Here is a 13,699-nt window from a genome sequence, read left to right on the forward strand (position 1 = left end):
AAAAAATACAGACCCCCACCAAAAAATCCCACTAACTTTCTCTGTGGCAAAATGGAGTGCCTCCCTAGAGATAAAGGGTATGTAAATAGTTACAAAGGACTTCCACCTATCTCTACATTTTTCATTATCACAATACCTTGGCAGTTTCTGTATTATTTTTCAAAACATGTAAGAGTCTTTGCACTCATGGGTTTTTTCATTTTACAGTGGGGGAGCTAAAACAAGGTATCCAACATCCTAGAAGGCACCAAGGGCATCACCTTGTGTGCAAGCTGAACTTAATTCTCTTCAATCCTCAGTAAAAAATGCCCATTTTCCAAACACTCCTATCTGACATTAGTGTAGTCGAGATCATATATGCTGCAAAGCTGCCATGGCAGACACACCAGGGACAAAGAGCAACTGTTTTCTGACTACACACCTGAAATGTAGGAAAGTATATTCCCCAGCTTCCCACTGATATTTTGTTGACAATGCCCCCAATACTCTGCTCCTAGTGGATGTTAGGCGGACAAGTATGTTTAAAAGTATGGTCAAAAGTCCCTTACAGAGAAGGGCAGCACCAGAGAAAGGTATGTTTTATCTAGAAATGATTCTTACTATCCCAGAGATTTAAAGTTAAGACTGATTACACTGCATTTCTATACAATAGGCCGGCTGAGGAGAAAGCAGCTACTTAAAACATGAAAGGCTGTGTGAGAAGGGGAAAGTGCCTTCATATCACGCTCAGAAAAAGGTGTTTGTCTATATAATTTTAGCTCTGCTAACCAAAGAGAAGGAAACTTGTAGCAAAGAGAGATCTGCATTCCACCCTTCCAAACTGCACTTCTCCTTTTCCAGTCTCTGGATAAAGTCAGCTCAGCCTATCTGAGGCTCATTTGCTCACTAAGCAGTGAGAAATAATTTCTTACACCAAAGGAAATTGCTCTACTTATTGTCTTAATACTAATGCCATTGGTGCTTTCAGAGTGCTCTGGAACATTAGAAACAGTGAAATTTCTTATCAGAAGGCATAAAACTGCCTAAATCCAGAGAGTGCTCTACATGCTCCATGTGAAATGTTTGTCTCTAGGTTTCTCTTTGGGCCAACTGCTCTTTTCAGCTGCATCTGCAGCACCTACATGAAGATATGTGGGTTGGGACTGAACCCTGCCTTGATTTTGTTGAACACCATCAGAATGTCATGGAAACAGAAGGAGTGGAGGCCTGACAACCTATTGGCTCTGTGTGTGAGAGTGGCAGAATTTACCACATCTCTCTGTTGCACTGGAATGAGTGAGGGCTGAAAGAAGTTATTATGCTCCACCAAATCAACACAAACAACCGTAGGGATGGAACCAAACAAAATCTCAGAGCCAGAAAGTCCTCGAACTTTGCAGATCTAAACCCAACCTTCACACAGAACCACAGCCTGAACTAGAAATTAGTTACTTTGCCTGACTTCTGAGGCAGTTTGGATTTAAGATCAAAGCTGTACCTCAGACACATATCTAAAAATAAACAAATAAACAAAAGATAAATGAGAGGAGTCTGTGCAGGAACTGAAAAACCCTGTATTAGTACCTCTTTAAATCTCATGACATGAAATCCAAAAGATGCTGAGTTATTTCTATACATGGTATTAGCAAGACCTGGAATGTCATCTTCAGTTCTGTTGTCCTCACTTTAAAAAGGATGTCTGAAGTGAGAGACAGTTCACAGAGGTGATATAAACAGAATTTGAAATCTAAAAGCTTAACAGGAAGACTGACAGCCTTAAGAACCTCTCTTCCTATCCAGTTTAGCCAAGAAAAGGTTAAGAAGTGACTATCTAAAAGCACCTATATCAGGAGGAGTCTTTCGACAATATTTAGCAGGAAAGGCGATAATGAGATCTAATAGTTGGAAACTGAAGCTTGACTAATTCAAACTATAAATAGGGCACTTTAAAAAAAGGCAAATAAGGAGATAATTAAGCATTAAAAGAACATCTAGAGACCTGATATTCTCCTCATCACTTAAGTTTTTTACATGAAGAGCAGAAATCTTTCTGCACATGTTGTAAGCTCAGTTACTGGACCTAAACAGAGCAGTCACTGCATGAAGTTCTGTAACTGTAAAAGTTATACCAGAGATCATTTTAGAAATTCAGAATGGCTGCTCGTGGCCTAGCTATGAATCTACGTACTTTAAAAACAGTGGTTTTAACAGTGTTCGGGTCTGTTGGTTGACAACAGTGTTTTGTGTCAATATTGACTCCATTCTGAGCTACAAAATACTACACTGCCATTGACTACAATTAGTAAGGCTAAGTAAATGTGTTCCATGTTGTTTGTGACCTCAGACACTAACTTTATGGAAGGCTATTTCACAGATATTTCACGATTAATCATCTGTGCTTTTACCCTGCAACAAGTCAGACTGGTGTGGAAATACGAAAGGGAAAGAAGCCTTGCAAGTTTAAAAATGTGCCAACCAAAAGAATAGAAAAAACAAAACAAAACTCAAGGTGAAAGGTTGGACCACATTCTAAAAATACTGCGAAAGAAGCCTTCACTGAGAGGAAGCTTTATAAATTCTACACTATCCAGAATGCTGGCTAGCTGATGCGAAGGAAGCAGGTACAGTATGTACCACCACTTTTGGTATCAAGAGTCTGCCTTCCTGCCTTATGCATCTGCCAGACACAGTGGGGAGGGCAATAAGTAACTGGAAAGCCAGCTGTGATCCTGGCTATGGAGTGGACAGAGTGGCTCCCACAGCAGAAGTAAACAGTACCAACTACTGCAATTAGGAAAAAACCCAAAAGACCTGGGGATGAACAGCAGCAGCAGGGAAAAGAATTGCTGGAGGAAAAACTGCTTGTGTGTTGGGTTTTTTTGTGCCTACTTTGGGTAAAGCATAGAAATGCCCTGTAAATGTGGGAGCCAAGTCCTCCCCAGGCCAGGGGAACAGCTGAGCAGCCACACACATGTGCAAGCTGGGCCTGGGAGCTCACGGATGCTCAGGCAGGGACCAGGCACAGTCAGAAACACTGCAGCACCAGCTCCCATTCCCACCAGGAAGCACAGAAAAGGTACAACCTGGGCCATGCAGCACGGGAGTGAGTGACCGTGGGGCAGAGTAACTCAGTGGCCAGCAGGGGAGCGAGCACAGGGCCACAGAATGCATGAAACGCAGTTTGCATCCAGAAAAGGAGTGTGTGTGGAAGACAGCTGAGGACAGAAATGAGAGTGTCTTGTAATAAACATAGACTTCCCCCTCTTCTCCCTGCAAAATCCCAAACCTGTTTGTCAGAGGGCAAAGCACAAAGTTTTATTTGCTCCTGGACCTCTTGTTCATTGTTGCTCAAGTACCCCAGGAATGTAACACCTGACAAAAGTTTACTTAAAACATCTTTATTTCCATCAGAACTGCTTCCCCTTCAAAAAGAAAAATTCCACTCTTCTTGTCTCCAACCTAATTCACCTCTCACTGGCCAACAGTCCTTGGCCTTTCCTATTTGTCAAACACTAAATCATCTCAGCAAGGAAGTACCTGGCTCTCACCTTGCCCCCACCTCCAGTTTTTGTTCCAATGTCAGTGATATGTCCTTCCTCCTTTGCAGCATCCTTTTGTGCTCAGCTAAGCTCACTCCTCCTCCTTTCCCACTGCCTCTGTCAGCACTCATGCTCTACACTAGAGAGCCTGGGCATCACAAGTATTTGAGACCCCTCAGAACCTGAAAATAGCCACAGCACAAGCGCATTCCACTTGCCACAGCTGGTGAAACTCTGACCTTGTGTTGCAGCACGTAACTGAGCAATTCCAATAAAGTGGAAGGAAACACAGCACTTCCCGTCAAAACAAACTCTCCATATTTCATGAGAAACGGGCCAAATGCTTCACAAGGGGTGCAGGAGATGGGAGGGAAGATTTAGCACACTGTATTTAAGAGTAATTTTCTTTAGTTAAAAACAATAGCTAGGAAAACCAAACCAGCTAGAGCTTATTTAAAAAAAAAAAAAAAAAAAAAAAAGTATAAAGCCAGGGACTTCCCTGCTCCCTTCCTTAAAAACAGAAGTAACTCCTCACCCTGCCCCACCCCCTCCTCAGTCCAAGAACTTAAGCAGCCTCATGCTGACACTCACGCAGGTGTGCTGGCAGTCTGATGGTGTCTTCCTCCATCCTGATCGCTTGAGGCACTGGGACATGTAGTGGTGATGAAGTGTAATTTGGTACCGGGCTCGCTGGAGGTGTGTACGAAATTCTTTCTTGCTGTTAAAAGAAAGCAGGGGGAGAGGGAGAGAAAGAGAGAGGACAACGTGAACTTTGGAACAGGGGTGTGAAACCATGGCAGAGGAGGGGGAAGTGGGTGGAAGGAAGGAAGTGTGCGCCTGGTGATGTGAGCAGCACTAGTGATGCACCAGCTGCCCAGGGAGCCACAGAGCACAGACAGAACACTGGTGGCCAGCGCTGCCCAGTGTTGCAGGGGGCCCAAGCACCTTTTAGGGTGGTGGGTTTAATTTTCAAAAGGTCCATGAAGTTTCCAAGGGTCTTCTCAGAAATCTGCCAAGGGAGGAAAGGGGAAGTGAAATGCAAGTGGGGAGACCCCAAGGGTTTTATGTCAGTGAAAATCTGACAGCACCTCCATGATACATGCATGAGTACCACTGAAGTGCCAAAACCACTTAATCTTACACTAACAAATCAGTCATGATCTGAACAAGGTAAGTATTTAGCACTATACTCCTACCATTTTAAAGACATCAATAACTTTTGTCATTGCTGCAGAAAAACACATCGCTAAAGACTAATCTATTAACCATCACGTAACGTAGTACTTTTGTTTTTGCTAACTGAGTTACTATTACCATATTTGAAGTAGTTTAACTTGCAACCAAATACAGTCAAATAGAGTTGAAGGCCAATTTGTAAATGTTGTACTAGTTTCTTAATTGTCACAGTTAGGTTTTTACTTATGAAAATGCCTGACAAGAGATCTAAGACTGAAACTTCATGCGATCTGACAGGAAAATTCTTCCATATTTTAAGCCTCCAAATATGTACTCCAATCATAGTACAAAATATACCCTTTGTAAATAAACATAGCCACAATTTTACAGGAACATAAAAAAAAAACATTCTCATATGCTTCCTGGAAGGCAATGCATGTTATTCTCCAGAACCATGCTACTGACATGTAATAATGCCAGTGCAAACAGTATGGATTTACATCCCTGCACATACAGAAGCAGAAGGAGGTACCGTAATTTCTGTACATTTGCAGGACGGTACGAGGGCAGCCTCTCACCCTAACCTTGATCTCTGGCAAATGGAAAAGACAAATTTGGTGCTGGACCAAAAGAAGGTAATTGCTTCCATGACAAACCACAGCATTATCACAGCCATGAGACAGGAAAATAGGCTGACAGAGGCACCTGCAGAATGTAATTTTAGCACGTTTACCGCCAAAGGGAAGAGGAGGCTTTGCAAAAAACTCTGCAGGCAGATTAGGTGACATGTCCAAAAATAAATGGGACACCTAGAAAGTCTTGCAGCCACCGCTTCAAAGCAAGTCCAGTTCATTCTTTTGCAAGGTGCTGTTTGCTGCTCAGGAGCTCAGGCAGAACCAGAAGTTTAGCCTCAACATCAGGAGTCCACCACAACACACTATAACCACATGGCACGGAAGATTAAGAGCATGTGGAGGTTTAGACAGAGTGAGAAGACAGGCCTGTTCCACTCCACCATCACTTTGTTATTTCTGCAAGTATGGCTTCTGTGGCTGTCAGCTCAGTACTTTTTAAGGAGAAATTATTCAATATTATGTTCCTGTCTCCCACAAACTCAAGTTTCTTTCTACTCATCACTGTCCAGGCCACAGCAACCCATTAGCTTGCATGAATTCAGTTTTTCGTAGTTGCTGAATGGGGATGTTCATTGTGACGTGACAAAAGATGCACCTCTGGAGCTACAAGGAAGGCATTACTCCGTTTTCAATTTACCCAACTTCCTCCCCGACCCAAACAGGCTGACTCTGTGCTTCCCGTTCCAGAGGTGCAGCTCTCCGTGCCCATCTGCACCTCTCACCCCGGAGGGGAGGGAGACTAGGCACTTCCCAGCATTTCCTGCTGCAATCCACAGCGCAGATAATCGAACCACACTGCAGCTGCTCGCTTTGTTCATGGAGATATTTATAAAAAGAGGAACACTTCTGAAACACAGCCACACAGATGCCTGCCTCTGCAAACAGGCACTAGAGGATAGGTAGGTGGGATACCTGATGTCCTTTTCCTCCCTCCTGAAGAATGCAGGATACAGTCCAAGCTCAGGTCACATTTCATGCTCACTGAATCACCAGTGCAATGACAAAGTGGCTTCAAAGGGTCTCCTCACTGCCCAAGAGCAGGTGGAATATGAAATTAAATCCAGAACCTGTCCACTTCCCTCAAGACCCAGGAGGTGCTGTATCAAACTAAGACATTATGCTTCCAGTATGTGCTGCCTTTACTGATCAATCTCCTAAAGGCATACCATAATTTGATTTATACCATGACAGCTTCATTGATATTTACTGTTACAAAGAAATGTATTTGATTCATTGTTTCCTAGTATTCATAAGGACAGGACAGCCAAAACCAAACAAGATATGGAACTGCAGTTACTTTTCCCACACATCTTGGATGTCCACAATACTGTGTGAATTACTATTTGCAGAAGGCATTTTACAAGGCACGAAGGGGAGTTAGCGATCCAACTCCTATTAGTGCCTTTGAAATGCCCTCTCTTGCTAATCCTGCATTTTTCTGTCAGCACCTTTAGCCTAAATATCAAAGCAATTTACAGACATTAGGTAAGTCTTTTTCTTTTTATTAGACACACAGACAACCTGAGTTACAGCAAGAGCAAAGCTCAAATGAGCTAAGTAATTTCAGAGTTAAGCTGTCTTGAAAAAGGACAGCATGTGCTTCTCAAGGGTAATACATTTAACAATTGCATGCTGAAAGAGCTGCCCTTGTAACTGTCCTGGACAGATTTCCAAAAGGTGTAGAATGGTAATGGCACAGAGAGGTCAAGACACTGGGCTTGTGGAAAAAATTAGCTTAATCCCTGTATACAGCATGGGGCAGTAACGTGGCTGGCAGCAGAACTGCAAACACCAGTCTAGTTCTGCAACCTTCCCCTGCTCTGTGCTCAGCCACACGCAGTGCCCAGCCTGCACAGTCAATGCACAAGATCACTCGTGCTCCTCCAGGCTTCCTGAGGCTTTTTAGAGTCACGTTTCCAGGAGGTACCTATTGTGTTCACACCACTGAGAACGGATTGCATTAATCTTCACACCTCCAGAACTGCCCAGTGCTTCTCGCTGTGGGATCCACCAAACAAAAACGTGACTTCTAAGGTTATGCAACCAGATACTCTGCTACTAAGAATTTTTCTGAAAGCATTTCCTAACTAGTCATGTTTAATATTGCCCTTTGTATTAAGGCCAAGAATGGTAGGCTTGTTCAAGCCACAGCTTGGGAAGAAGGATAGGTAGTGCTGGTAGAACCTGCACAAACCTTGCTTGTTCTTGAGCAAACAGCCTTGCTGCAGCTTAATCTACTGGTAAAAGAAACTAAATCAATACACATTTGATGTGGTCCTTTGAGATTTTTGGTGATGAGTGCTAGGAAAGAGCTAGGTACTACCGCATTCCATATTTGCCACCTGCCTGGGGACTCTATAAACATCTAAACCTACAAGTGACCAAATGCTCAGCTCCAAACAATTACCAGCTAAGAAATTTCAAAAGAGCAACTCCCGAGCATTTTGCCAGTAGCCACAAAGAGGTGACTAAAACAGATGACATATTGCTTGCTGTCATCATTTTTGATCAGTTTCTTCAGCTCACAGGGAGTCAAGAAAGTTTCCCCATGAAATTTCATGTTGCTTACAGTAATTGAAGAGCTACATAAAGTCAATTTTTATGGAAGGCCCTCCCTGGGGTTTACTCTGGTGGCTGGTGCTCCAAGAGAGCCACCTGGACAACCAGCCAGAGAGAGTAGGACATGCTTTCACCTGCCCAATTGAGCAGAGACAGGCTAAAAATCAAGAGAATCCAAGGGTTCTTTCTCTTTACTAAATATTCAGCTGCTGAGAACGCCATAGATCAAACCATCCTGTCTAAATCAAAAGCTATACTGACCATGACTATGTAGTAGGCGTGTATGTAACAGCTGACTAGACTCCCAAAGCCATCAAAGCACACACTGATTTCACTTTGAAGAATTGGGGTACACTCTTTACTGACAAAATCTACCTGCACAGAATTCTCTCTGTCAGAAATACAAATAATTCATATTGCTAAAATAAAAATACTAATTAAAAAATCAAAGTATGAAAATTAAATTTAAAAGATGTCTAACAGTTGAGGATGAGGTTGAGGGAGGCTGCAAATAAAAATAGCTTCAGGCTTTTAATATAATTGCACCCTTCTAAACTCCAAAGCAACAGCCTTGCAATGTGATAGCCTTTTTGTCCCTTTACTAAGTTCACTCAGATGGCAGGCACAAAGAACATACATATTTTTGTAGAAATGAAAATAAAATATATAAGAAAGTCTGCTACGCAAGCTCTTATGTTATCCCAATGACATGATTATTTCAGTAGCTGGATAGGTGATACAGTAAAACTACCTTTTTTAATTGATAAAGCGAAGAAATGCATTACCTATGCAGCAGTTTTCAGGAAACCAAAACAGCCAATGTGGTCTGCAAATACCTCATGCTAGACAGAAAAGGCAGCTGACCCTAATCACTGCATAAAAACTTTCTCCTATACTGCACATAACGATACCATATAGGGAGAAATGAACTGAGAGTGAAAGCTGACACACATTTCCCTCCCAGGACGCTGGCGTACTTGTGCCATGAAACGACAAGACGGGCCAAGGGACACGGGAAAAGAGCAGGAGATTCAACTAAGTTAATCCTTAGGGAAGCAAGTCAGGAGAAGAGGAAAGGGAAGGAAGGTAGATGCACTGTTCAGCAGTGGTTTGTATGCAATACCATAGCTGGATATGAAAGTCCAGAAGACCACTATGAGATGAGTTACAAGGTCTAACACTGGGAGCAGGAAGGAAATCAGAGCCCTCAGTGGACTGTATAGCACATCTGGGGACTTCGGTCAGTGTTACAGTTTGCATACTCCAACTTCTGCCAGGGACAAAGGTTCAGGCTCCAAAAAAAGCCAACTAGAGCTCTGCAGTAACAGGGTATGAATTAAACTCTCCACTTCCCTCCCTTCCCCCAGCTGCTGTCGTCTTCTTAATTTCCATGGCAGACATCTCCTAATTTTTGATCCCATTAATATAGCAATTCACGTCAAATCTATAGCAGCATAATCAGCACACTATCAGTAATTAGAGAAATTAAAACAAACACAGCTCTCTGGAATGGACCTTATGCAAAGCAGCACTGGGAAAAGATTAACATCTCGTTTCCTGGGCAGAGAGCAGAGATTGTGTCAGTAACCTTTGCAATTTTGTGAAGTTCAGTTCCTCCCTGACTCCTCCCTCCAGCCTGTCCTCCCTGCTCAGGGGCAGGTGATGGCTCTCATGCCTCAATCCTTACTCAAGCAAATAAAAAACAAACACAGAGGTGCCATGGTTCATCACAAAGGGAAGGGGAATGAGACAGTGGGGAAGCTCATGCTTCTCCTGCAGTGATTATAGCCACTGTCCTAATTAAATTAAAATTGTACAGACAGCAATATCAGTGCACTCAAGTGCTATGAAAAGACAGCTTGAGGAGGTCAATGTTGTCATTGAAAATGCCATGATATGGTTGCATTATTGTATAAGCACTCCAAAATATTTCAAATTAGCAAGTATCAAAGAAGCAAAAAACTAGCTGAACCACATGCTCAAAAAGTATTTCTTTGCTGCTAATATGGGGGAATAGAGTGTAGAACAGGCTGTGAGAAGATAGTATCAGGTAAAACTAGAAGATAAAACTAAGGCAAAAAGCTCAGTACGATTCATGAAAGGATCAGTCATTTATATGTGTAAGAAAGAATTTTACCTGTAAATATCCCAGCTAGACAGCAGAAAATACATGAGAGGCAGATTCTGGTTCAGAATTTGGGAGTGGAATCATCATACTCCAAATAGGAGTAAAGCCTTATCTATCCACCCACCCTTCTGCAGCAAGGCTCCAAGAAGAGGCAGTAAAGCTGGGACTTGGCCCCCTGACCCACTACTTCAAGGCAGAAGTCAACCATGGATTCAACTGCCTGCGATTAAGAAACTATCTGCCCCCAGCCCTTTTCCACATGCAACTCCCAAACTTGCATTATGGGGTTGTCACTGCAACACTCCTCTGAAGAACTTGCTACTGACCTTTGTTTAAGCAGGGCATGGAGAAAGGTGGGCCACTGCTGTGACCCACAAGGGTCCCTCTGGCATCTGTATCATGATTTGTTGGTACACTCACTCCACACAAAGCACCACAGAAGGCTCAAGAGAGACAGTTAATTGCACAGCTGGGAAAAAAAATCCCACATGAGGCTTTGAAGTGCTATGGCCAGTGAGTAAGCAGCAGGGAAGCAAGGAAGGCAACAGAGAAGAACTTTCCAGGCTTAGCTACACATCAGAGATATTTCACTGCACTTTTTGTGTTCTCTTTTCTAAAACAGGCAGGGCTGGGGAGCCTCATCTCTGTAACATACGGTGGTTGTACAACCCTGCCTGTGTGCGTGGGAATTAACACCCTGAACACCCTTACTGCAGTCATGTGCTCATTTCAGGGCAAGATTCCTGGAGGCCATGAAACTGAGATGGGAAGACTAAGGGGAAACATGGTGTACAGGGAGCTGCCCTCTCGTGTTATGGGAAAGCTCCTCTTCTGCATCTCAGGGCTGGCACGGCACAAGTGTTTTTACTTGGTTGCATTATTGAGCTGTCGAAGTCACAGTGTTACTATGCATTCAAACACGTATCCAAGGACAATCATAATTTCTGATCTTCCTACCACGGATGTGCACTGCTTTCTGAACATTTCTACTGAAGCTACAATTACTGTGAACAGGATCCTTCACAACAGAGGATATCAAACATTTACATAGCACAAATCACAGGTCAGAACTGTCACACAGATGAGGTCAACTCATTCACTGTCCTGGGATATCTAATCGCCCATCAATTAAGTAGTGGAAAGATCACGGGAGAGTAATTCACATGAAAGTCATAGCTTCTTTTAACCCTCAGTCACTGACAGAAACAGAATTCCTGTGGAGATGCAACATCCTGAAATAACATTTTAAAAATACCACTTACAAATGTAAGAAATTACCCTTCTTGGTCCCTTTGCAAAGCTGGATCGTGCTCCCATCTGTAACTGCAAAACTCTCCTGTGATTTTTTTTTTTTAAATAGTGTTTCTGGTCCAGATTTTCACTGGTGGAAGTAAAATCCACATACAAGCCTCAGTCTCTCTCTTATCCAGTAACTTAAGCTTACTGTCTCTCCTTATTATCTCCTTACTATTGGGATACACAGCACCCCTGCATTTCCACCACAGCATCTCTCCACATTTCAGGCTTCTAGCAGACCTTCCATGAAAAAGGATATGCCAAATGCCCAGAGAAACCCAGGAGTGCCATGAGGAGGTCTAGTGCTACACCTTACAGTTTGTTGCTCCTGAAGATTCAAGTAGTGCCACAGTAACCCAGCACACACAGCATGACAGGGAGTGTGCCACATCCCCTTGTTCCAAAACACCTCTAAGTAGGTAAAAACAATTTTCCAGAGAGAATCTAGGCCAGTCTGGGAATAGGATAGCTATAATAAGGGCTGCTGGTAAAAAAAACCGGGTATATCTACTTCAGAAAAACTAAACAGAATCCTCGATGAGAGAAGACAGCCAAATAAAATACCCATTCTCAAAGACTGTCTTAATAAGCTACTCCAGAAGCAAGAGATCATTGATGTTTGCCACTATAAAATATCACAAAGATTCAGATTATTCAACTCCCAACACATTAAATGCAGAGGGAGTTCCTAGAAAGGGCCATACTTGCGCTGACCTTGACTACTGTACAGAAACTGAATATGGAAGAAACATCAAATTACAATCTTCCTCTCCCCCTATTCTTTCACCTACTCCAGCTACTTACTTCAATGTGAACAACATTAAGATCAGTGTGACTAGAAAAGGAAACTCTAGTTGACAAAGGAGAGTATATATAAAACAGCTGGTAGGATTTCACTTAGAATATTGCATCCTGCACATTTGCAGGCTCTTCATTCTGCATCATACACACACCCCCCAAATGTATGCAAGACAGGCACGTTTTACAAGATCAAGCTTGTAAGGAAGGACTAAAGGAACTACTGAGGTGGACACAAGAAATGACAGATACAGCCCAACATCCAAAAGGAAATAAAAACAGAGGAAGAGAAGGTAACCTAGAACACACACTGCAGAAGGATAAGCTAATAAGAAGTTGTGATTAAAACATAAAGATGCATTGGGAGACCACTGAAAGAAGCCAAATTACATAAAAAGAAACAAAACCTGCAGCAGGTCAGCCTGTACAAAAATCAATTTTTTTTTAAAATAAGCTCTTTAGCAGCTTTTGTAAGGTCTCTCCAGTCAGCAGTCTAATGGTTTGAAAATGCAAAGAACAAGAAACTGAACTTTTTGCTGATCATCAGACACCAAAATACTACTTAGAAAAAGAAAACAAACCACCTAGGGGATAGCTTGAAGCACAGTAAAATCTTTTATTTCCTATAAAACATGGTCCTTCCAGCACAGGACCATCAGGATTGGCAGAACTTTGAGCGGAGTTTTTAAATATATTGGTACAGAAACAGCTGGTCACGGTACTGCATATCTGATCCAAAAGAAGAATATATGTGCTTTCATACGTGTTTGAAGAGAAGCTGAAGCTCCCAAGCAAGACATACTTTTAAGAAGTGGTAGATGACAGGAAAAGAGTAGAGCCTGAATTCAACAGTATGGTCTATATTCCATGGACAATGACAGGGTCAAGTGATGGCTCTTTATTAAATGCTTTCTCCTCCATTAATGCTGCACACTCTAATGATTTGACCATTGCTGTTAACAAATCTGCCATGTCCCTGCCTGGAGCTAATAAGTAATGAACTAAGCGGGTGAATATTCTGTTGCATAAGGGGAGCTATTAGCAATCCTTTCCCAACTGCTCTGAAAACAAGAGATGCCTTCCAGGTACGACCTGTCCATGTGACAGGGTACACCCCACACAGACCTTACTCCTTCACTCTGGAAATTCCAGGGGCACACCCAGCACTCAGAAGAGGAATAAGAAGAGGATCACCTCCTGTATAGTAGTGCTGTACAGGGCTGGGCAGCAGATGCCAGACAACAAAGCACAGCATAAAACAAGCTCCACAGAAGAGGTTTGAAGAGAAACGGTGAAGACACAAGTCTGCTGTTCCCAGACCTGCTACTGACTCTCCAAAACAACTTGTGGCATTACCACAGCCCTCACTGCCTTGGTTGTGCCAACAGGACAATGGGATAAATGCTGAGGCCCACAGGTGTGTCAAGTCCTGTGACAAATCTCAGTTTAGCTGCTTTCCTTCTGCCATAGCTTTTCCTGTTCGTTAAGTTCCCCAATTGTTTTAATTGTTCCTTTCAACTTCTGCATTGCTTTTTGTTCTTCCTCAAATTATTATTTTGTTTTAGCTCATAATCCTGAGGCATTGGTCA

At 42.7% G+C, this 13,699-nt stretch overlaps 1 protein-coding gene across 1 annotated transcript in view; it reads right to left on the bottom strand.

Moving 5' to 3' along the window:
- Nucleotides 1-13,699, bottom strand: part of ETV6 (ETS variant transcription factor 6) — a 135,607-nt gene that overhangs the window by 89,000 nt on the left and 32,908 nt on the right. Inside the window, exon 2 of the mRNA XM_039570761.1 lies at nt 4,110-4,236. Coding sequence (XP_039426695.1) covers nt 4,110-4,236 — 127 coding nt within the window. The remainder of the gene's footprint in view (nt 1-4,109; nt 4,237-13,699) is intronic.

Source organism: Corvus cornix, chromosome 1A, assembly GCF_000738735.6.
Source record: "Corvus cornix cornix isolate S_Up_H32 chromosome 1A, ASM73873v5, whole genome shotgun sequence".
Taxonomy (NCBI): Eukaryota; Metazoa; Chordata; class Aves; order Passeriformes; family Corvidae; genus Corvus; species Corvus cornix.